The sequence below is a fragment of the Aphelocoma coerulescens genome, chromosome 2 (assembly GCF_041296385.1).
Source record: "Aphelocoma coerulescens isolate FSJ_1873_10779 chromosome 2, UR_Acoe_1.0, whole genome shotgun sequence".
Taxonomy (NCBI): Eukaryota; Metazoa; Chordata; class Aves; order Passeriformes; family Corvidae; genus Aphelocoma; species Aphelocoma coerulescens.
Window position 1 is genome coordinate 56,713,218 of NC_091015.1, and position 24,533 is coordinate 56,737,750.

General features: G+C 39.6%; 1 protein-coding gene across 12 annotated transcripts in view; it reads right to left on the reverse strand.

Moving 5' to 3' along the window:
- The window catches only part of ELMO1 (engulfment and cell motility 1), a 312,095-nt gene that overhangs the window by 175,317 nt on the left and 112,245 nt on the right, over positions 1-24,533 (reverse strand). For all 12 annotated transcript variants that reach the window (XM_069007623.1, XM_069007621.1, XM_069007625.1 and 9 more), the window contains 5 exons: positions 23,789-23,940; positions 22,814-22,892; positions 18,977-19,027; positions 17,376-17,498; positions 15,909-16,040 (listed from right to left, as the gene is read on the reverse strand). In XM_069007623.1, coding sequence (XP_068863724.1) covers positions 15,909-16,040; positions 17,376-17,498; positions 18,977-19,027; positions 22,814-22,892; positions 23,789-23,940 — 537 coding nt within the window. The remainder of the gene's footprint in view (positions 1-15,908; positions 16,041-17,375; positions 17,499-18,976; positions 19,028-22,813; positions 22,893-23,788; positions 23,941-24,533) is intronic.

Genomic DNA, 24,533 nt, shown 5'->3' on the forward strand with positions numbered 1-24,533 from the left:
GCTGCTTGAATCAGAGTTTTCTAAGCCTAAGACTAGTAGGAGAGAATATTTTTGATTACTTCAGTTGCACTCCTAGCATTTTTATCTAGTTAACCTTTTTGACATAATATTTGCTTCTGTAATTTAAGGTGCAATAATTAAAACTTTCAGTTGTATTTCCTTTTAAAGAAAAATTACTTAAATTATAGGCAATCAAGTAAAATCAAAGTCAATCAAGTAAAAATAATCATTAGAACTTTCCTGAGGATGTGTATCTACAGGGAAGCCACATGTGAAGCAGCCACTTAATTGCTGAAGTGGCCTCTCTCATATGTCATCTCTCTGAAGAGTGAAATTTTGAATGGGATCCTTCCTGCTGCAGCAGCTCTCATCCCCAGTAAAGGATATGATGCTTGTGTACAATGGTAGGCATAACCACAGAACAAGAAGATTGACACTCCATTTGTGCAGTGAATTATAGTTCTCTTGGCATTTCATTAATACCAACGACGGTGGTGGCTGGGGACATCCCTTCATCCTTACAATCTGTGCTGCTTTGAGAACAGAGAGCTTGGAAAGGAACCTAAACCCAATGCCAAGCGTCACAAGGTAAGTTGGGATAGATCTTTCTCTCCCTTTCAATATTACTGTAGAAAGGTTTTGTTATTTTCCTTTCCAAGCAAGCTGGCTAAAACCTCTGTCATTTGCAAAAGGAAAGGCCAAGGCTGTGTTTAGTTCAAATAGAGCAGAGAGGTCAGCCCCGTGTCCGAGAAAACCCCAGTTCAAAATGAATCATCCACGTGAATCTAGTGGCTGCCTGGCAGCCAGATACAACAGCTGTCCAAATTTAAAATGGAAAATTCTCTCCCAGAGCTCTGGAAAACAGAACTGGAATGGCTTTTGCAGCCAGGCATATGCAAAACTGGGTAAAAAAGCCAGCCACCACTTAGGAGCTCCATGGTTCACACACTGACACTTCTTTTATTACCTGTGACCAGGTCAAGCATCTAATAATCACAGAGGATAAGATTAAAACTAATCTACAGCAAAGGAGCTGTCAATATATATGATATTTTAGCTACCTTTGGATGGACAAGTACAAAATTACCAGCTCTACAGTCAAATCTTTCCCTTGCTGGAGTACAAACAGCCAGGCTCTGCAGATGTCAGGGACAGGTTTGGAATACCTCCTAACGTTTTTGAGTCCATATTCTGCTTTAAGTCAACAATAACCTATGCCCATCCTGTAGGATACCCTCATCTGTCCTCAATAGTGAGGTAATAAAAAATCCAAAACAAAACTAACCCAAAACCAACCAACCAACCAAACCAAAAAGCCAATCACAAAGATTAAAAAATTACTGGATCCATTCATTAGAGAATTTCAGTTCCCTTGACTTCCAGTTTTCTTTGCCTCCCTCTACAGGAACATGAAGCTCTTGTGACTAGAGCTGGGCTCTGCTAAATGCTGGTATGTTTTGTGTATCTGGGTATTGTTCTGCTCTGCCTTCAGTCTCCTCCAGACAAATGTCAAAAAGAGGATGGAGCTGCACCAAAACGTACGGAGATTTTTTTTAAAAATAAGGACATTTTAAAAGAAGACATATCTCTACTATTCTATGATTTTATGTAGGGGCTGTGTAACAAGCTGTGACTACCTTTAGCTACCAAAATATTCAGAATTCAGATATGAAGGTGTTTTTAATTTGGGGAAATAAACTGGTTATTTAAAAATAAGGTGCCTTTCTCCCCTTGTCCTTGAATTCATTCTCAGGCCTCAGTTAATGATTTCTCATATTCAGAAAGAATGTCAGTAACTCTTTGTAACTGAAGAAAATATAAATATTTTGTGTGCTATGCTATTTACCATCCTTTAAATCTTGCAACAGGCAAAAGTACCCCATGAGGAATGAGAGGAGGAAGAAAAAGCAATATGCACATCTAAGTAACACACATATCTGTTTGCAAGCATGTATACACTGAAAAATTGCATAAACTTAAAAAAAAATAGTTGCTGTAATTAACATTAAATTGAGTTTACACAGTTTCACAAAACTGCCATCATTTAATATCAAGCAAGGGTTTGTCTAGAACCAGCTATCCAAGCCAAGTCTTGTGAAACAGATGAAGCTCACACAACAAAAGAACAGAGATGTCATTATGTCTGACCAGTTTTGTGGGGGATGTTTCCCCAACTTTTTCTGTGTGTGTGTGAATTCTGAGACACGTGTGGTACACAATATACAGAGAAAGACATCCAAGATCCATCTACCTCCCAGTGAAGGGGTCAGAAAACAATTGTTTTGCTACGGTATGGTTGAAACAAACTATTCAGCCCAACTACATTCAAATCCACAGAGCTTGCCTGCCCCCACGAGTTCATAACTGGGATGCACATAATAACAAAAACAATTCAGTGAAACCATAAATAGTACATATAAAAAACCACAAAAACCAAAAACCAAACAGAAATGCAATGCTCCATTGTGCCTTATTTTAAATTAGTACATTTACATTTGTTAGTGGATTTTCTTCAGGAGAAGCATGTTTTTTCAAATCTCAGAGTTTAATATTTTTATTTTACAAGTTTGCAATGGAAAATACCAAAAAGGTATAAAAATACTAAATAATAACCTTTTATTCTCCCTTCTCAAAACAATTACCTTCATTAAGAAACTAATTTAAAGGATGATCCCTTCAACTAATATTTATAAAAAGCACAAAATCATGAAGTAAAGAATTAAAAAATCAAAACACAAAAGAATTGACATTATACAGAGCCAGTTCATTCACCCTCACAGACACACAGCCACAGATATTTAATTCTGGTTAGTTTTAAGCTTATTCTTAAAGTGATAGTGGAAGTTCAAAGAAGCTGGCCCACTAAGATGGGATTTTTTTCTGTCTTTTCTCCCTGGAAGGACTGAAGTTAAGTGGAATTCAGCTGCATGGTAAAAGGCTGGTTTATAAATTTTAACAATATTCAAGTTGCTAGATGCCCATAGCTCCTGACAAGTAGTCCTGGGAAATCACATGCATGGTAAACAAAACCAGCAGCTTTAACATAGGGATTTTCTGGTCTCTATTATTGGTCACCATAAAGATGCATCTGACCCAGGCATCTCATCCTGCGCATATCAGCTCAAATCAACAGCACCAAGTTCATACAAAATTAGTAGCTTCTCTACTGCACAGATGTCATCCATTGCACATGTCATAAGGTCAGGCTTTCCTGGTTACAACATAACCCATTTCTGTTAATACGACAAAGTTCCTCAAGTTTTCTCCCAGGCATTTAAAACCTCATGCCTCCAAACAGCAGTAATTCTCTCGCATTCTTCTGTTAGCACTCAGGATCAGCAGACAACAGTCTGACAATGAAGAAAAATTGCACTATCTTTGGGCTTCATGGATCAAGTCACAGTTTTCACAACCCATTTCATCTTTTGTCATCCTTAAATATTTATTCCACACTGCAATCACACTTGGCTGAGAAGATGTGAAGTCCCCTGACATCATCTGCCCCTGTGGGATCACCCCTCTCTCTTGGGGGGGTTGCACCCCCATTCACATGTAGGGCAACCAAGCTGTTCCCCTGCTCGTGCCTAGCAGGCATCTGCCCACACCTCCTTGCACTGCTCAAAGTGCTCCAGGGGCTTAATGAAGAGATTTGTGGATCAAACACTAACCCTGTGGCCTACCCTGCTCTAAGTTATACCAGAGGAGATATCTCCCACCACCACACAAGATCTCAGCAAATCTAACTATCAGTGTTGTTGGGGTGACCCAGCCCCCTGCAGGGCTGGGGCAGCGAGATGCCAATCAATCCCAGCCCCTCTCCTGGATCGAGTTTCCCGAAGAGGCAAACTCAGAGGGTGGGTCGATGGGCGGCTCAGAAGCCTAAGCCGCACCCCCCTGGGTGGTGCCCAGGTACAAGCCACCTCCCCCGGTTCGGGAAAATTCCCAGTTACTCCGTTGTTCACTGGTTCTCTGTTATAACTCCTGCCTCTCGGTTTACTCCCAGTGGTTCTTGTTAAATTGTATCCTCCCCCTGGCCTGTAACTCATTGGTTGTTTTCCCCTTTCACTGGGGTTTTCAAACTCTCTATAAAACTGAGGACCAGGCTTGGGGGAGGCTCCCATTGCATTCCGTCCCTTCCGAGCTTGTTCGGGTTGCGAAACTTCTAACAATAAACCTGTTAGGAGCCAGACCAGAACAGCCTCTCTCTTCCTTTGTCTCCGAGCTAATGTGAGCCGGTACCATCAGCTCCTGCCTTGTTCCCTCTGCAAAGAAGCCAGCTAGCTAGCTCAACCAGCAGCACCTTTTCCTGATGTCGAAGTCGCTTCAGCGATGCACAGAAGGAATGCAAGTAAGAAGTAACAAGTACTGCGCTAGATTGGCGCCCAATGTGGGGCAGTACTTGTGCTCGAAGTACGAGCTCGGGCATGCCCCTGGTCAGAGAGAGTCCAGCTGTGTTCTTCTGTGCGTTGCTGAAGTGACTTCACCATCAGGAAAAGAAGCTGCTGGCTGAGCTAGCTAGCTGGCTTCTTTGCGGAGGGAAACAGCAGGAGCTGATGGTATCGGCTCACATTAGCTCAGAGAAAAAGGAAGAGAGAGGCTGTTCAGGTCTGGCTCCTAACAGGTTTATTGTTAGAAGTTTCGCAACCCGAACAAGCTCAGAAGGGATGGAATGCGATGGGAGCCTCCCACGAGGCTTGTCCTCAGTTTTATAGAGAGTTTGAAAACCGCGGGGAAAGGGGAAAACGACCAATGAGTTACAAGCCAGAGGGAGGATACAATTTAACAAGAACCACTGGGGGAAACCGAGAGGCAGGAGTTGTAAACAGAGAACCAGTGAACAACCGAGTAACCGGGAATTTTCCCGAATCAGGGGAGGTGGCTTGGACCCAGCACCGCCCAGGGGGTGCGGCTTAGGCTTCTGAGCCGCCCATTGACCTCTGAGCCTGCCTCTTCGGGAAATTCGATCCAGGGGAGGGGCTGGGATTGATTGGCATCTCGCTGCCCCAGCCCTGCAGGGGGCTGGGTCACTGCAACACAGTGTGGTGAGTGGAGTTTCAGCATGACCTTTGCCCAGTTGCAAACCTCAGCGGGGAGTGTTCCATTCTGCCTGCAGAAATCCTCTTTTCAGCACAGCCCTGGTTTCCCACAGCCTAGCACCAAACACACGGCATGGCATGGAACCATGGAATGCTTTGTTTATGGCAAACAGTAACTTAGAGCTACGAAACTGTGCTTATGGGAAAGAATGCAATAGGTCACACACCTTTGAGCTCCCAGCAGCACCAAGCATGAGAGTAAACTTGCGGGATTTCTGGATTTCTCCCTCTCAGGTTAGAGAAGAGATTGATGCTTTGCTGCTAATGCTCACATTTGCAGAACGTAGTCTGAGTTGGCATCAAATGTAAGTTTTTCTGATTGCATCTATAACTACATTTACAAAATCCTGTCTTTTACAGATTTTTAGAAACTCCTTGGGGGTAAAAAAAAACCCTCAAAAAACAACAACTAAAAATCTCAGACTGCAAGAAAGCATCCCTGCCACATAGCCTACACAAGGTTGAAAAATACTCAGACACGGGAACAAACTTTTATTTTGGGGGGGATAAAATATCTCATCAGTAAGTGCCAGAAAGAAAACTATTTACAGTGCACTGTGTAACAAACCATAATGTGTAAGCCAAATTAAGTAACCCACAGAGGTATAATTTAGCCTAAACATCAGATATCTGCTGGCATTCAACTGAGAAATGGGAGTTTGCAGCCCAGAACAGTTATTTCTACAATTTCTAAGGCTGAAAAGATTCTGCATCCATGCAAGCAAGCTGTTGAAAAACTTTGGTGAGCAACTGACAGCTGGTGTGATACTGGTGCCCTCTGCTGTCAAATACACTTCAGTTACCAGCTTTCTTTTAAAATGAGGTTTTGCTATACTCCAAAAAATATCGAGCCATATACAATGGGGAAACCAAGTACTTCTATCTATAGGTGCATTATAAAGAAAAACAATCCTGACAGACATTCAGTATTACTGCAAAGAGAAGATCTAAATACTCTCTTAGAAAACAATCAGTGAGACTTCCACCTGGAGCCCTATATTGTAAAACAATCTAAAATATTCATCTAATAAATTAAAACATTCCTTTGTTTTTCAACAAGCATAGTGAAAAAACAAGTGAAATGGAGACTTTGTGGGTTTGTTTTGGGTTTTCTTTCTTAGTTTATTTTCAGGAAATAAACTAAAAATGTCCCTTTTCAGACTGAACTATCTCCATTTAGATTCAGAAAAATTAACTGTAAAATTAACAACTGGCTTGAAGATTGCAGCTCCTCCAAATGCCATTATAGACTAATAAAAACATGAGTTACATATTTAGTATCATCATCAGTTCATTTATATATCCTTACTCTTCCATTCTGTTTTTCTTTTCTTGTAGTTCACGTATTTTGTTCACCTTTACCATGCAAGTTTCAGCACCTTTCTTGTGGTTGCTCTGCCTAAGATAAAGCAAGCAGCAATGTTCACAGAAACATCAGGGAAGAAAGATGTCAAAAGCAGAGAGAAACTTGGGAAAAATATCTAAATTACAGGTAAATCTGGTTGTGCCACCTGCAGTTCAGGTTGTCTGACACTTTCCATTTTTAAACTTTCATTTCAGATGCTTTACAATTATTTTGAGTGTTAGAACAGAACACCTAGCCTTTTCTTTCTGTTTAAAAGCCTTAGCAAGTTTTAGCAAATTATTTGACCATTTTTAGGAATGTTTTATTAAGCACTGCATTGCTCTTACTAAATCAATTTTTGCATAATTGTTTTGTCAAAATCCCAGCCCACTCATTTTATGCAAGAAAAACTTCTAAGACTTGCTCTTGTGTCAGTCTTGAAATTCCTGTTGAACATGGGCTGCAATTGTCTGCATTATAAACACTCAGGATTAATTAAACTTAACGAATCTCTTTGGAACACACAGGTTTTTTCTGAAGATGCATTCTGCTCTGAATGCTCTCCTGAGCATTCCCTGGCCCCATCTTCCAGGCTTAGAGAAAAAAGCAAACCAGGAGTGGAGTGGAAAGAGAGGGTAAGTAGAAGGGCACACAGAATATTGAGCAGTGAGTGTCAAAGTCAGGAATTTGTGAGGGGAAAGGCTTAGAAGAAGAGGTGCAAGAGTGCTAGGGCAGAAAACAAGACAGATGGTGCACACAACATTAATAAAATTCACAAGAATTTCAAACATCCACATCAGTTTAGATGTTTTCATTGTTTTAAGATCAATATTACTTGAGGTCCTGGGCTGCTATGCCCAGTGATTAGACCATGTTCTTGTGATACTCCTGCACACAGCAATAGGATTATATGGATAAATGCTACTATGTGAAAACAAATATGAAAGAACTGGTCCTCAAGATCTGTTTTGTCTCAAACACTTCCGAATAGGTGTTTACAAAAGCAAATACAGCCATATGAAACTCCAACTCTGTCTCTTTACTTGAAAGATTATCAAATACTGACAGTGACAGTCACTGTTACAATTACAGTCTTTCTTAACACCTAGAAATAAATATGTATGATTGGTCTTCATCTTCCAAAACTTGCCCTGAGGAATAAATCAGTAATGGCCTATTTATAAGATAGCTGCTGAAAAATGTCAGTTTCAAAATGAAATAACAGGAGAATGAAGCTCGCAAACAACGGAGAAGAGCAACCTCTAGTGGTTGTAAAGGTAAAAACGAGAGGATAAACCCTATCTACAGTTCGTCTTATCCCACTGGTCCAATATTAAGGGAATTTCAGTGGCAAAGGGCAGAGCATGGGTTTTTTTTACCTGGACATACCATCTGCAAATTTAATTCTGCTAAATAAAAGGATACTCAAATCTATGAAAACTATGTATTACAATGAAAGGAGAAGAAGAAGAATCTCCTTTCTGGTGGAGTGCTGTAAGACATGGATTTCCCTGTGCTGAAAGGTGTTTCATTATTAGCTGTCATTACTAAATGACAAGGCATTTTACTTTAGAATAAACATCCACATTGTTACACATAGAAATATGGCAACTGACCTGAGGCTCTGCCACTTCTGTTTTGAGGCAAAGCAGCCTCAGCCAGTACGTATCTGAATAGCTCAGCAAAAGAAAATCTTCCCAGAGTTGGGTTTTTCCACAGTAACAAGTGATTTCACAAGTTTTGAAATAGTAGCTAGAGAAAGAGAGGGTTGTAGGAGTAGAAAGAGTGAAGGAGGATGGAAAACTACTAATAGCTTTCAGTAGTACAGACAATCTGTCATCTATGCTGTTCTACCATTAAGCCAGCAATTAAGTCTTATCAACCTAAAATTTAAAAGGGATCAGATCTAAAATTTTAAAAGGATAAAATCTAGTTTGGCACATGTGCAGCATTGTTCTAAATGTGTTCCTCTGCCCTTGCCAACGCCAACAAGAGAATCTAAATATAAGGATGAGTTGCTTTTATTATAGTTGAAAAGCTATCCCAAGGATAAAAACCTATGATCACTGCAGGGTATCATCTACCAGAGGAAATAACAGGAAGATGAGAACTAAACAGCTGAAGATGACCATTCAAAATCTTTGTGATGAGTTTTTCTGCATTTTACACCAGTTCCAGATTTCAGTCTCAAATCACAAAACTTCGGCTTCCCGTTCAGGGCTTTCCCAGTCCTACAACTCATAACATTGTAAGACTTCAAATATTCAGGCCTTCCTTTATTTAGGAAGAAAAAGGATGACCCTTCTCAGGTCTTCAACAAGAATAGCTAAGTAAATGCATCACATGGGGTCTGCTTCTCATCTCATCTCATCTCCCTCTCATCCACTCTTGTAGGGAAGTTTTATCTTCTCTAGCCAGGAAAACTGGTACCACTAATCCAGATGAGCAGCTGGAACAAGGGGGCTTCAGAGATCCATCTGACATTAATAACTCCATAGAATTTAAGGACTATTCATACTCCTGCAGGGTTTGGCATCCCAACCCCATCCCAGTCTTGCTCTGTTTTAACTTTTTAGAGCCCAACTCAATCTACTCCTTAATTGACTATCACTCATCCACACTCATGCAAATTACCTAGAATTGTGCACTGCCGTTTCATTGCATGACTTCACTCTCTTTATTTTCTGTCAGTAAATAATAAAGGGTGAATGGTCATCACAGAACAACCTAATTATTTATCTACTGCCCTTATATCAATACAAATCTGAACTTTCTCTGAGTACACTCACCATCACCAGTAAACCTGTGACTCAAATCTGCAGTCAAATAATTTATCATTAATAGTAGGCTATAATATATCAACAGTTGAAGTTAAATTGTCCTAGTAAACAACTATTTCACAGCTCAGAATAATCAGCAAAAGCCCTATCTTTAGAAAAAAAAAAAATTCTAACTGTGGTTGAACTATTTAAGTCAGAATCCCCCTCCTTATGGTAACAAAAAGAAAAGGAAAGAATTTTGCCTATAGATCGGTTAAGAGGTGGGGCTCGTCATGCTGACTATTATTACAATGGCCAACACTTCTTATTTCTAGATGCTGTTCCCAGTTTTTATATCGTGGACAGCACTTATTAGGTAAGTGAAATTTTCACACCAAGGCAAAGATTAATATTTGGTCCACGTAGCTAAACCTAGTCCATCCATTTCTGAAAATAAACACAGGAAAAATGCAACTTGTGTCTGTCTTTAGAAAGTTGTAACAACTTTCAGTGCAAAAGTTGGAAATTACTGAGCAGGCTTCCTACCAATGGATAAACAAACAGGATGGGATGAAGAGGTGGAGAGAGGGAGACTGGGGAAAACCCAGAGGAGAAACACATCACAAGGAGGAAGTAAATTCAGGGAGAATGAATGAATGAATGAATGAATGAATGAATGAATGAATGAATGAATGAATGAATGAATGAAAGAAAGAAAAAAAGAAAGAAAGAAAGAAAGAAAGAAAGAAAGAAAGAAAGAAAGAAAGAAAGAAAGAAAGAAAGAAAGAAAGAAAGAAAGAAAGAAAGAAAGAAAGAAAGAAAGAAAGAAAGAAAGAAAGAAAGAAAGAAAGAAAGAGGTAAGGAGGATGAGTGATCAGACATGCTGAAAGGAGACATATCCAACTGGATGTCAAAATGGAACAAAGAGCCCAAGGGGAGTGGGAAATCAAAATCAAAGACTAGGGGAAGAAATTGAGAGAGAAAGGCCAGAGGAGCTAAGGAGTTGGAAATCAAGGCATGATAGCACAGTACAGGCAACCTCCAAACCACCAAAGCTCAGTGAATAAACTCAGAAACAGCCTAAAGACAGAGTTAACAAAATACAGCAATGAGATGTGGTGTGTCTGCCTTGGCCAGCAGCCATGCACCCACCCAACTGCTCACCTACTTCCCTCCTCAACACAGCAAGGGCAGGAAAACGATGGAAAAGCTCGCTGGCCAAGATAAGGACAGGGAAATTGATCCATCACGGGCAAAACAGACTTGACTTCTGTAAAGTCAATTCAATTCACTGTCAATTCAAACAGATTTGAAAAGTGAAAACAACCATTAAAACAACACCTTTCCCCCATGTTTTTCCAAAGCTTAAACTTAATCCTTTACTTTCAAATCCTGAGTCAGCGGTGGGACACAGAGTATGTCATGAAAATGAGGGAGGGGGAAAAGAGACTCCCAAGTGAGCATGATGGAATTACACACATCAGAACTCTACTAGGTAGGCTGAGGAGGACAGCAGTTAGAGGTTGGAGTCATTTGAGTTTGCCCCTCTTGCAGGTAATGATTACAAGGTATTAATTACATTATTGCAAATTATTTTCCTGATAACTTCCTTTCAGCAGATACAAGGGACTCCATCTGAGGACTATATCACGATATGAAGGGAGTTACTGTGGACAGTCAGTTCATGAACTATTCCAAGAGACAACAAGCAGCACCACAGAAGAACCTATGAGAAAACTGTTAGTTCTTATCTTCAAAATGCTACTTGGATACTGTGCTGTACAACAAGGGATTTTTGAAGAAGATGATCAAAAGATAAAACAAAATAGCTGATCATCTGTGATGTCAAGAAGAGAAAAAAATACAAGTCTGAAAGAAATCTCAGAAGCTCTTCTGGTCTACGTTTTGCCTAAGGCATGCTTTAGCTAACTTTCAACTGTTTTTGAAGTTTCTTTCCAAAACTTTTTGGACAAATCCTCCAAATTATCTGTTCTGGTGCTGCTTCTCCTAATATTAGAAAGGTTTTACAATGTCTTACAAATCAACTATGCAGCGATTTAATTCATCCATCTCATGTTTTACTTCATGAGTAATGAAGTACTCGTCTTACTTCAGACTGCTCTAAGCAACCTTGGTTGGTGGTGGTTTTTATTTTTCCCATAGTTCTACTTTGTTTCCTGGACCCACCATTGTGAAATATATAAACCTTTTCATAAAGGATTGGCCTCCATCTTTGAAGTTGTAGTGAATTTTGTCCCCATCATTCCAATTAAAAATTTCTCCCATAAATGAATTGCCATCACCGCCTTTTACATTACACATGGCTTTCTCCCTCTCAGCATTGGCACACACACTTGAGATTTCCACAGCATTCAGGCTGATTGGCTAAAAAAGGGCAACCTTTTCAAGTAAACTCTTGTAAGATATCTCCCTCATCACTGCACGAGCCTCACCCTCTGCACACATCTTGCATTCAGTCAGTCAACAAGTCACTGCAGAGTTTATTGAAATTATATAGTGTTCTAGATGATGTCTAAGAAATGCAAAAAATGGCCTCAGCAGTTCATATGCTCTGAAAATATCTTTCCAGATAAGTCCTAGCTTAACATTCAACTTTTTTGGGGGTTTTTTTTGTGGCTACATCGCACACAATTTCTTTTCCCACAGACAGGACACTTGCCTGCAGATTAAATTCTTGCCGGGGTCCTAAATGAACACCACTGCTCTTTGTTTGCATAAAATTACATTATTTCTGTTTCTGCATTCCAAAAGGTCATCTAATTTGTGAATGACATGGTGATTCTTTCATCACTGCTTCCTCTATTTGTTTCATCAGAAGATTTTTTTCAGCATATGTTCACTTTCTCATGCCACTACCACTAATATCTTGAAAGTCAAGCCTAGGCCTGCCTTTTAAAGAATGTCCCACCATTCTCAATATCCCTTTTAATTGTCACCTTCTATGAGACAGTTCCTTACTGATTTCATATCTCCTCCATTAACTTACATTTTATTTTGCTATACCAATAAATTCTGGTATAGCAAAGTGAAATCCTGAAATTACTCACTTTCCATGTTGGCTTTTTGCATTTATACAAACCATTTATATTTAATTGAAGAAAATAAAACCAAACCAAACAAACAAACAAAAACCCTCAGAAGCTCTGCACAGTGAAAATTTGAGAAAAACTGTTCTAGGATGAGATTATTTGTTTTTTCCAACATGTTAACTTAAGTTTCTTAGAATATGTTCAGAGCTGCCTGTAAACAAACGCTTTCGCTACAACTTCTCAATGACAGTAGTGCTGTTTAAAGAATTACGATGAAAATATACAGAATAATGGGCTTTTTTGTAATTATTTTCCACCTCAGTATGGGAATTAAGTTTACTCAAATGCAAGGGGGAGTATTCAGGCTATTGAATTTGCAATTGACTCAGAAAATAATAAATAATTCAATCTCACGACTGTCTCATCTGAAAATCTCTTTACTTGGTCATCACAACCATCTGGTGAGGCCCTGTTGTTGCTTTAGCTGAATGTAGGTTTCTAACTACGCAGTTTTACAAATTACATTGTAAGCTTCTGAAACCATGTCTGGACTTTGTCTATTTTTGACATTATATTTGTAGTGGGGCAAGGCTTTTTGATGTGGCTGAGAAAAATAAACAGAATTCTTGCATTTCCCATACAGAAAGAGAACAAGCAGTCCAGGAACAACTTAATAGCTAGACATGGATTTACTCTCTCCCTTGAAATGAATATTTAATCAGCTTGAGAAATTGCCTTCCTAACCATTAGCACCAGTGGAATGAAGACAGCATTCAAAGTCAGACTCTTGTTTGGCAGCTTTCTTGTGCCAAACAGCCAAAGCAGAGGGGAGACAAACCTCACACTATTTAGATCATGATCAGTTTGCTAATGCAACCCTCAACTTGCAGTTGATGAAAGCATTGAAGACACTTTATTGAAAAGAAGCAGATGGGGTGAAGGCAGCCAGGAGTCAGAACATTGCCCATGTGCAAGACTAGGGATAACCAGTCAGATTTCACAAAAGGCCCTGCTTCCTTCCCCAGCCGTGTGAGGAAGGTAATACTCCACTTCAGCTGCTAAAAAAAGTACATGCAGTGTCACCTGGACTCTTAGCTCAAAGTAAAGCTTTCATACAAGAGTAAAATAACTCTCCTCACAGCTCACTGTTGACATTTTTATTATTTGTACTGTGCCTCATCATACTGCTGATAGGATAACCTGCCTCCCATTAGGGTTCTTGCTATGGTGCTTCTTTCACAGCTTACTTTCACATCTTGCTTCTTATCTCCCACTATGCTTCCCTACCTTTTCTTCACTGCTTTAATCCCAGTTCCCATTCCCTCCTAAACTTTGCTCCCCATTACCTTTTGAAAGGCTATCATAATCAAGCAGTAAACAGTGCTGCAGTTACCCTTGATAACTGCCAGAGTGTTTTCAGTAGGCTTCTCAATGAACAGCTCAAATGGAAGTAATGAAGCTGAGGGATGAGTCAACCAAAAAAAAAAAAAAAAAAACAACAAATCAAAAAAACACCACACTGAGCTTCAAAAGCTTCTTCAAAGCACTAGTTTTGCTATCATGCTTACAACCCCAAAATACCAAGTTCCTCCCTTCCCGTCTATTTACTTAATAACTCCTTCTTACAGATACAACAGCACTGATCCAGCAGTAATTTTTTCCTCACTCATCAGTAATGAAAACAACTATCAGAACACAGAAAGCCTCTACCCAGTTCCCTTGTGGGTTTGGGAGCATCAAGCCCTATGCCACAGAGCTGGGCAGAGCACTCAGACTGCACAGCAAGCTCCAGCTTGCACCAAGAGTGCTGAAAACCTCTCTGCTGTAACTGTGGCTACTGTACAATATTCAATGGATATTTGCTAAGCCAACAGGACAGTAATGAATCACAGGAGATATGAAGTATACCATTTTACCTGAGGAGAAAGAAAACTGCATACTAACCTAGAGTAAGCAATAAATCAAGATATTAATTCAGTGTACATGTGCACACTCTGTTTCCAAAGGGGGGAAAATACACATTATTAGTTAATATAAACGTCTGCAACAGTTTAGCCAAATTGTTCTCTGCTCCCCAACACAGTTCTAGGCAAGACCAGAACTCCAATTCATCTGATTAAGTCAGGGTAGAAGAGATTCTGCATCCCCTATGCACAGATTGAAGGACTTTAAGCAAGCAAAAGACAAGGCCCTATAAGTGAATACCACAGAGTAGTACCCCAGATTTATTGTGCTCATCAGTCCACATTATTGCTAACGAACTACAGTGACTTTACAGGGCTCTCACAGATCCATTAGGCAATGCCTGCTCATCCAAGATACCATTAAAGGTTCAATTCTAATGATGGCATGTCATGCAAAACTATGTGCTTATATTTCAGGTAGTTATTTCTTCCAGCTGGAATAATAGAACTGTTTATGTTGGAAAAGACCTCTAAAATCATTGAATCCAACTGTGCCATGACCACCACTACTCCATGTCCCTAAGTGCCACACCTACACGTCTGTTAAACATCTCCAGGGTCCATGACTCAACCACTTCCTTGGGCAGGCTGTTCCAATGCTTGACAACCCTTTCCATGAAGAAATTGTATGTAATATCCAATCTAAAACTCTCTTGTCCTGTCACTTGTTACTTGGGAGAAGAGACTGACCCTGACATGGCTACAACTTCCTTCCAGGTAGCTGTAGAGAGCAATGAGAGTCTGCTTTTCTCCAGGCTAAATAACCCCAGCTCCCACAGCCGCTCCTCATCAGACCTGTGCTCCAGACTCTTCACCTGCTTCATTGTCCTTCTCTGGACAATGAACTCCAGCACCTCAATGTCTTTCTTACTGAACACAGAATTCAAGGTTTGGCCTCATCAGTGCCAAATACAGGGGAAAAATCCCTGCCCTGGTCCTTCTGGCCACACTATTGCTGATCCAGACCAGGATGCCATTGTCCTTCTTGGCCATCTGGGCACATGCTGGCTCGTATTCAGCTAGCTGTTGACCAGCAACCCAGGTTCATTTCCTCTGAGAAGCTTTCCAGACACACTTCCCCAAGTCTGGAGCATTGCATGGGGTTGCAGGACCCAGCACTGTGCCTTATTTAACCTCATACAGTTGGCCTCAATTATCTTCCACACACTCCAGGAATCTCTTAGACCGTTTCCTCTCTGCTGTATCATATTTCCTGCTGATAGCTGGTAAGTTCAAAGTGCCCCGTGAGAACAAGGGTTAGAGATCTTGAGACTTCTCCCAGATGCTTATGGAATATTTTGCCTGCTTCTTCATCGTGCTTGGGTGGCCTGTAGCAAACTCCCACCTTGACATCTGCATCATTGACCTTCCTCCTGGTCCTTACCCATAAATGCTCAGTCCTATTGTCACCATCAAAAAGCTCTGGGCAGTGAAAACACTCCCTAACATACAGGGCTACTCCACTACCTCTCCATCCTTTGCCTATCCCTTGTAAAGAGTTTATAGCACCCATTGCAGCACCCTGGCTTCTGCTAAAGCTGTCACTTGGAGTTAGCAGGATTTCTGGGGAAGGGGAGGAAAGTTACTCCCTTTCAGGAAATAGAAGGCCAAGTAAGAGAAGTGACTGATGAAAAGATGTGCTATAATGGAAGCCCTCACCCACTTTCAGAGGACCATCACACAAAAATACTCACAATAAATCCAAGTTTTTTATAGTCTCGAGTGTACATAGATTTGCGTTTCTCCATACTGCCACTGCTGTTGTTAGGTTCAGATTCGGCATCAAATGCAATTCTTCGGAGCTCAAATATGATATCCCGCTGAGCCTATGTTAAAACAAGGTTAAAAAAAATTGGTTAAAATAACTTATCTCTCACTTAATTAAACAATACCACAAAAGGTGTTTCAAAACACATTATTCCCTGCCACTGCCTAAACTTTTTGTGTCTAAATTCCCCACTTCATTCTTGGAGAGACAGTCAGCAAGAATGACCTCATGGTTCCCACTTTCAAAAGTCCTCACATTCATGAGATTCCCATGCAGATGCTTAAGTGTTGACTTCCAGAAGCAGGACCCACATTAACAAGGCCTCTGACAACACAACTTTAACCACAGAAGCGAAGAGCACACACGTTTCAAATAAAGCTGGTAATTAAGCATCTTGCCGGATGAACTGAAAATGACTCAGCACTCTGCATTAATTTTGGTAACTATCCATTACTGCTACCACAGAAATAGGCAAGAGAGGAATTACTGCAGCTGGAAATATCTCAAGACAGTGATAACCACCCTACCATCAATACTAACAACACTGTGTTAGTCACTCTCTATGGAGACATGCACTAATTGCCTGCATGTACATTCCCAAGGGTCAAACTTTCCCATCTCAGACTTACGAAGCATAAAATCCTACAGCATGGTGTTACTTATGTTTACAACTATCTCACTCTCCCACCTTCTCTTCTCCAAATGATCAGGAAGTCTTAAGATAACTTCAGGTTAAAAATGAAATTAGGTTCCTCCTTGTACAGGGCCTAAAAGAAGGCCATAAAAATTAAAGAAACAAAGCCCATCATCCCCATGGCTCATCGCCCCTATATTTAAATCTCTTGGATATCTTAGGGGAATGGCACTTTTTGTACAATGAACAATATCAAAGTTGATGTCTGCACACAGTGAGCAATAAACAAATGAAGTAGTTTATAGGTTCCCAGTAACAAAACCAGGGTTTATTGGTACACAATTTAACTTCAACTCTAGTATGCCAGATGGTTTTCATGCACACATTCAGTTTAGCTCTACAGAAGTACTTTTAGGAAGGATCATACATCTCTATTGCTTCTGAGAAGGACACAAAGGAAACGAATGCTGGACAGCTGCTCAGAGTTTCTGCTCAAGAAGACAGGAAATTCAGTTCATGGAACTACATGCTAAGGAGAACTGCCTGGCCATTTTGTTGTACTTTTGCACAGGGAATGAAATAGCCAGTGCATCTTCTTACCACCAAAAAAATAGCCCAACTTCACAGAGAGGGAAAATGAATGACTTATGTGTATGACTATGTTCCTAGCAAGTGTTTTTTTCCTCTGTGAAGAGCTGTAGGTACATCAGTGAGGAGTTGTCTTCTTCCTGCTAAGACCAGATCAAGCCAGATGCTTACTTGATCTTGTGGATCCATTTTTGTCATCATTCTGTCTTCCAGAAGATTAAAGGTAAGTACTTGCAGGACATACAGCTGGTGAGCCATTTCATTATTGATGGCCCTCTGCGCCCTGATAACATGCTGCAAAGAAAGAGAGACAGATTTTGGTGAATCAGAAAGCTACAGTGGGTGCAGTCAGGTGTTTCCATGTTTATACGTATGTCCTTGCTATGCAATAGTGTATCTATACTCCAGAAATAACAAAAAAAACCAAAACAGCCAAAAAACCCCAAAACAGCCAAAAAACCCCAAACACAAACCCACCCCCACCTGCAAACATCAAGCCAGGACTAGCACTACTGATTCAGATACTGTATGAGTAACTTAAGGAGACAGGACTTTACACTAGATAGGGTCTATGCATATGCTCAGAAGTAGTATTAAAAAAAAACAACAGTGCTGAGTAGTCACTTCAAAGAAAAATTAATTCCATCCCAAGAGCATTAGAGCTCTGTATTTTATTTATTTTTTTCTAAGAGATTATATTAAGAAAATATTTAAGAGAGTAGCTGTCTGAGCAGAAAAGTATTAAGGCTGCAAACACAGTTAGAGAATTCAGTGATTTAACAGGCTCAACAGGGAGTCAGCATCACACCACAATCCTGCCTCTACTAGACAACTCCATTCTGTGTGAGGAAGATTGCTTAGAAATAATACATTAGTACACGATGCCCTATATGCACAGAATTGTCCCATTCAGAAAGCAAACACATAACTGATGGACAATTTAAAAATCCCTGGTGTGCCAAAAACACCAAGTAGTTTTACATGGGAAACAGACCCAGGCCTCCAAACATGGCAAAGTACACAAGGAAAGGGTCATCAAGTAGGAGATGGATACATCAATTGATGTTGTACACTTCCAGAGAATAAAAGAATCTGTTTGCCAAAAGGCACCAGAGCATTTTATGACAATAAATAAACACCTAAGAATATTACCCATGTGGTTATTCCAAACTTCTTATGAACTCAAGAAGTGTAAAAACACGTCTTGTGAAATAAATTCTGGGGGTTTTGTATGCATCACTGAAATTAGGATAGTAAATGAGAAAATGCAAGGAGTTTTTTGTTTGGTTTGTTTTACACTCATTACAGAGAATCAATATTTTCCCTTGCTCCCTTGAAGATGTAATCTACTCTAAAGTCAAAGGCAAAATCCCTGATTTTCCATGGTAGCAGATGAAGGTCTTCCATATTATATTCATTTACTTTAACTATTTCATTAGCTGTAGTTCATGCTTCTTTTGTGCAAGTCGTGACAAATTGTGTCAATCAAGATGGAATAATCAACAGAACCAAAAAACGCAGAGATATTCCATACTCTTTTCCAGAAGAAACCACAATCTATTTGACTGGGAAAATAACCCTTCAGAAAAGCAGTTTGAACTCATTCAATCACCATTCAAACTTTATTTTCTACATTACAAGGCTTCAAAACATATCAAAATACAAAGGCAATTAAAATATATTAAGATATATTTTAAGACCTGTGAACACAAAAAATGGAGTCACCTTTTCTCTCTTCTACTCAACAGGAACTTTGAAAACCATATACTTACAGTTAAGATGATGGAACGAAGCTGCTTTTGTGCCAAAATATTTGCCATTTCCTGATTAAGTTAAAAAAAAGAAAAGAAAAAAAAAATTAAAAATAGCATGAAGAAGGTATTTTAGTGTCATACCTAGAAAAACACACTGCCTTAAAAGGTCTTACATTTCTGCATTGTTACTTAGAAATGCAAGGAAGCAGCATATCAGCATTATGACTGTATGCATTATTTGGGGGATCACAAAGTCAGATTACCATGAGAAGAGAGACAAAGAAAGCTAAAAGTATGTCACAAGCTGAGGCCTTTGGTGGTCCAAAACCAGAAGTAAAAGACTTCAGAAGACACCTCAGTGGGTTCAAGAGAGTATTAACACACTTGTTCAAGCACAGCCTTCCCCCACAAACAATACAGAAGGAAGCATGGACTGGAAGCCAACCAGGACTTTAAAACAAGATGTCAAATTAAACGCTTATTTACTTAAATATTTCAGCTGTTTTAAAATCAAGTGCTCTAACTTTCATTCAATAAATCAGCCTACAACTCAGTACTGTTTCATTTTAAGAAATTATAATTCTCCCCTTTGCTATTTTAATAGCAATGTCGACATTGGTCCACTCTTTTGCTTTAAATTAACTCGTCTTTCTAGATCTGTCTGAAATCACTATTGAGGTGAATATGCTTCTACTTTAATGCTTAAGCAGCTGATCCCAACTGTCCGTGCTGCAAACTGTCCTACAATGCATAGGAGGGGATATTTTACACTTTCCAAGCAAAAGAGCCTGATCTTAACCATACCTCCAACAGCATGCCCTATTTTTAAGTTCCATGAGCTTTTCCATCAGTATAGAAATGTGTGTATTATGTGTATGTGTGAGGAGTTATGCTTGCATATGCAGTGCATTCCTGCTGAACTTTGTGAGAGATGAAGACTGATGTAGAATACATACTAGTTACTTTTATAGATTAAAAATTCCCCTAGAAAACAGAAAAGCGGAGACTGTTACATTAAACATACAAAGAATGGATGGCTAAAGCATATCTGCAGAAACAGGGTGAATAAAGCAAGTGTTAGGGGAGAACTTGCTTGGAAAAAGAAAATAATTCTAATTGTGAGATGAGAGGTAGTCAGAGATGTTGAACTGTTTTCTTTGTACCAGGTAAAGTACTGTGCTGCAACAGAACGTGAGAGTGATAAAGAAAGAACAAGGGACCAAGGACAAGAGAAACTCAGCTTTAGGTTTTAAGCCTTTTCTGGCTGCACAGGTTTCAATTGCTCATAACAGCGAAGGAGCAAAGGAATGGATGATACAGATGGCTCCATCTCTTTCAGAAATACGCAGCTGAGCTGCAGGGGGAGTGCCAGGCACATGATATACTTCAATGTGACTTGGAACAGACTGGCTGGATTTTTGTCAAACTATGTACTCACTGCCAAAAGATGAACAGGTACAGAATATAAGATGTTTCTCTGCATTCAATGCAAAGAAAAGAGAAAAAAGGAAATGATTCTATTTACTTTCTGAGAGAACTATCAAATTGTTATTTCTTTCTTATAGCTATCATTTAAAAAGCTGTTATCGAGATAGTGGGGGTGTTTTGCCACTGGACTAAAATTGATTGAAGCAACCAGCATTCAAAAACCAATTTTTTCATCAAAATCAGCTTTGTCTCCAAAAAGGCTATATAGTCATTAGCACTAATAAGAAGACTAGAACTAGCACTAATAAGAAGCACTAATAAAAAACTACTTTTACTAGAAGAGCTGCCTCTTCTAGTAAAAGTATAGTACTAACTGATGAGAAGAATTATCTGACCAAATTTGCCATCTCTTTTCCCATAGCAACGTCTCTGCAAAAAATGCAGACAAATGCCAAGGAAGTGTTTCAAACATTCACAGTATCATTTCAATGCTCAAACTCTCAGCTCTTTCCCAATAGACCTTTTATTTTCTTTTTTTATTAATAGCCTAGGTTTCTCTAGATGATTTGGTCCTTGACAGGGGCAGAAGAAGCAAAGAATCCAGTGAGTCCTCATTAAAAAGAAAAATCTTGGACTTCTTGGGTTTTGCATTTCAGAAACAGAGAGAGAGAAAAAAAATAAGATGGGAAAGAATTCAGACAGCAGTGCCAATTTAAATTGCTTCCTTAATTGCAGTGCAGTCATCCACATCATGCCTGTAAGTCGGCAGCAGAGAGAGGGCCAAAGTTCCCAGAGTCATATGAGTTTTGGTGCATCTTCTCACTTCTAACCATATTAGAAGTGAATGCTGAACATTAACTTTTGAGTGCCCGTCACCAGATAATTGCATGAGACTGCATCACCTCCCTTCATTTTCTGAGAAAGACAGAGTTCAGTAAGTGCCATCTGTTAACGCTGTTTGGAAGGCAATGGACACCTACCTTCTTTATTGTATGGTTTACTAATTAGCCACAAGACTGATATAAAGAGGAACTGAACAGATTCTGACTGCATATTCTGGGTCATTAAAGGCTGAGGAAAATTTTCTGCAAGTGTCAGAGCTATTAGCCTTCAAACCAAAGCAGATCATTATCTCCTGATGATCGTAAACTCCATGACTAACAATTTTGTGTCACAGCAGCAGGTACTACAGGTGAAGTCTGCCTGGCTTACTGCCAGCCTCACTAGGTGGTTACACTGTTGGCAAGATACAGTTTTGCTTGCTGGCAATACACTGTACTACTGTCATTCAAGGAACACATGCCCACTGATCAATGCTAAAGTCTTATCTACATCTGATATTGTTCCTCCACTTCAAATATGACAAAGCATACTTTTCACAGAAACATAGTCGCAACTATTCACAAATGTAAAAAGCAAAATCTTTGGGTTTCTTACAAGGATCCATCATAGACTTATGCCAAAATTGAAAGCTTTTACTCCAATTTTTGTTTATTAAGTGCCTTCTTGCCTTAATTACAGAAGACTGTATTGGAGGAAGAAGGAAAAAAGAGGGGAGTGAGGGGTGCAAGTGCCTTTTTTTTCCCTAATTAAACCATGGTTACACTTTTCCTTGTTTGCAATGTTAAAAATATTTTTAAGCACAAGAAACAAAACCCAAAAAAACCAACCAAGTCTCCCATAAACCGTCATTAGGGCTTTGATGTTTGTTTAAACAGTCTCCAGCATTTAAAAATGTAAATAAATCTAACGAAAGTCCTTGTAAGAACTGATCAGCAACTCTCAGTGAACTTGTTCTGGACAGTAACATTATGTCACCACAAGAATTATTATCACTGTTCCTGGTGACAGAAATGTTAAATAAATAAATGACTAAATCTGTTTTGACACAGGCTAATAAACATGGATAAAACTTCACTATTTCATAACACTTCACATTCCATCCCCATTTAACATCAAGTAGCAAGCTTGAAATATTTCCTGATATCTGGTACTAAAATTAACTTAAAATAGCACACTATAAAAGTCATGAAATGCTTACATAGCAAGATATTTTTGTTTTCAAAAGGAACATACTTTTTAATAAAAAACCTGGGGGGAAAACATTCTACCAAAAAATTGCCTGGTTTTACAAGCTGTGCTGGCAAAGAGTTCAGTACAATAAATACTACAGGCAGCCACAGTCAATATGGTTCATATGAGGTCACAGGGAACTACAAAAGCATGGAAGAATGCTTAATCCCTCCTAATACTGGTGCAAGATGGAGGTAGCTCCATTAAAATGAATTATATCCCAGCATGAAACAAAAGAACAAGTTTCAGTTTGATTTAACTGCAGGGAAAGTATGACTGGGACAACTGCAGGTATGAATATGAAACACTCTTTCTCCAACAAATGCACAGGTATGCAAACCCCAACAACCTTACCTGCCTCTTGTCATCCGGTGCTTTAAGGAAGAGTGCATTTATTACCGCAATGGTATACGTCTGGATTTCTTGGTCTGTCCTGTTTGGAACAATGTTGTAAACGTGAGTGGAGAACATAAATGCACGTGAGCTGTAGAAACTGATCTTCCAGCTGCATTTCTGCAGGTAGAAGTGGAAGAGCTGTTTGCACTTCAGGTTAACCATTTAAGTTAGGTGACCAAGGTTGATCATGACCAGGCTGTCTTTGCTACTGAGAGAGAGATGATGTCCCAAAGGGAGACTCAACATTCAAAAAAGGTGGAATGAACTGCCCCTTGAACTGCCACTGACCCTCCACTGATCATTGCAAGAGTCTGACAATCAGTTTGTCAGATGCAAAACAGCTGGAGATAGGAAGAGGAATCTTCCCTAAGGGCTTCTGGAAATGAACCTGCTGGTATTAAAGCTTTTCAGGTGCAATGACAATGTCCCAGGTAGGAGACAAACATAACTGCACAGTACATTACTCTATGCTACAAGAGGCAGTTTCCATCCATTTACACACTTCACATTACTATTTAAGAAACAGCCCTCCCCTTTTCAAATATACATTCAGCTAAAGTTGAGCAATTTTTGTCTTACAAACCTCCCAGAGTGTGGCAAGCAAAAAAACCCCACCTGTATGCTAATGGCACTAAGAATTGCATTACTACAGGGTGCTCCTCTCTTCATTCCCCACTGTGAACTACACAGGTAACTTATGGAAAAACAAACAAACAAACACAAAACAAAACAAAACAACCAAAAAAATTCCTAATGACCAGGCAACTCCAGAAAGATTGGTACTAGTTATCCAGTCACTTGTATACAGGAATCATAAAGGAGGCTCAGGAAGTGTCTTTATATCACTCCTTTTTTTACCCCAAATGTTGTGCTGTTTTGGGGGGGGCGGGGGAGGGAAATCCACCATATCAAGTGGCAGTCAAAGACACTCACCCCTGCAGATGTGGGATTAGCTGCCCAATTGTAATCTCCTGTGCTACCTTCTGGTACAGGTCGTGGCTATTGAGCACCATCGATTCCAGGATTGCCAGCGACCGTTGCAAGATAGAGATGTCCGAGGCAAATTTGTTCACGTAGCTTGCTATCTACAAACACAATCATTCAGAGAATTTACATCTTGTCATGAAAGCAGGGAAAGGTAAGAAAGAAAACTGTGGACGTGGTTCAGAAAGGCACTAGGATAAAAAGTAGTCTTGTCCACATACCAGTTATCAGTGAATACCTGAAAATGATCAACCAGGCACTGCATGTACCATCAAAGGACACAGTGGCACAGGTTCTACAGCTGGCACAAGTCACCAAAGGTTTATGTCAGTATTCACATGACTGAAATGTATGCCTCATCATTACATTACGAACATGACAAATCAACATTAAAAAAATTGAACAATTATATTTTTTGTGTGGAAAACTTTGGGAAAAACAAGGAAACTAGTTCTCATTCACTCCATCAAAAATTTGTGCAGCCAGTTTTCTGGCTTAAAGTAAATGTTTCAAAAGAGAAACTTATAATCTAGCTTTCTGGCAAAACACATTCTAGAAAAACATGCCTTTTTTTCCTGCTTGCTGTTACCAATAATGCTGAAAGCTCTTACCAGGTTACCAATTAAAACTCTTGTCGATGATCAGAACAACTGGTTTCATAACTCTGTCTAGAGTCCAGCTTTTCATTAATAAC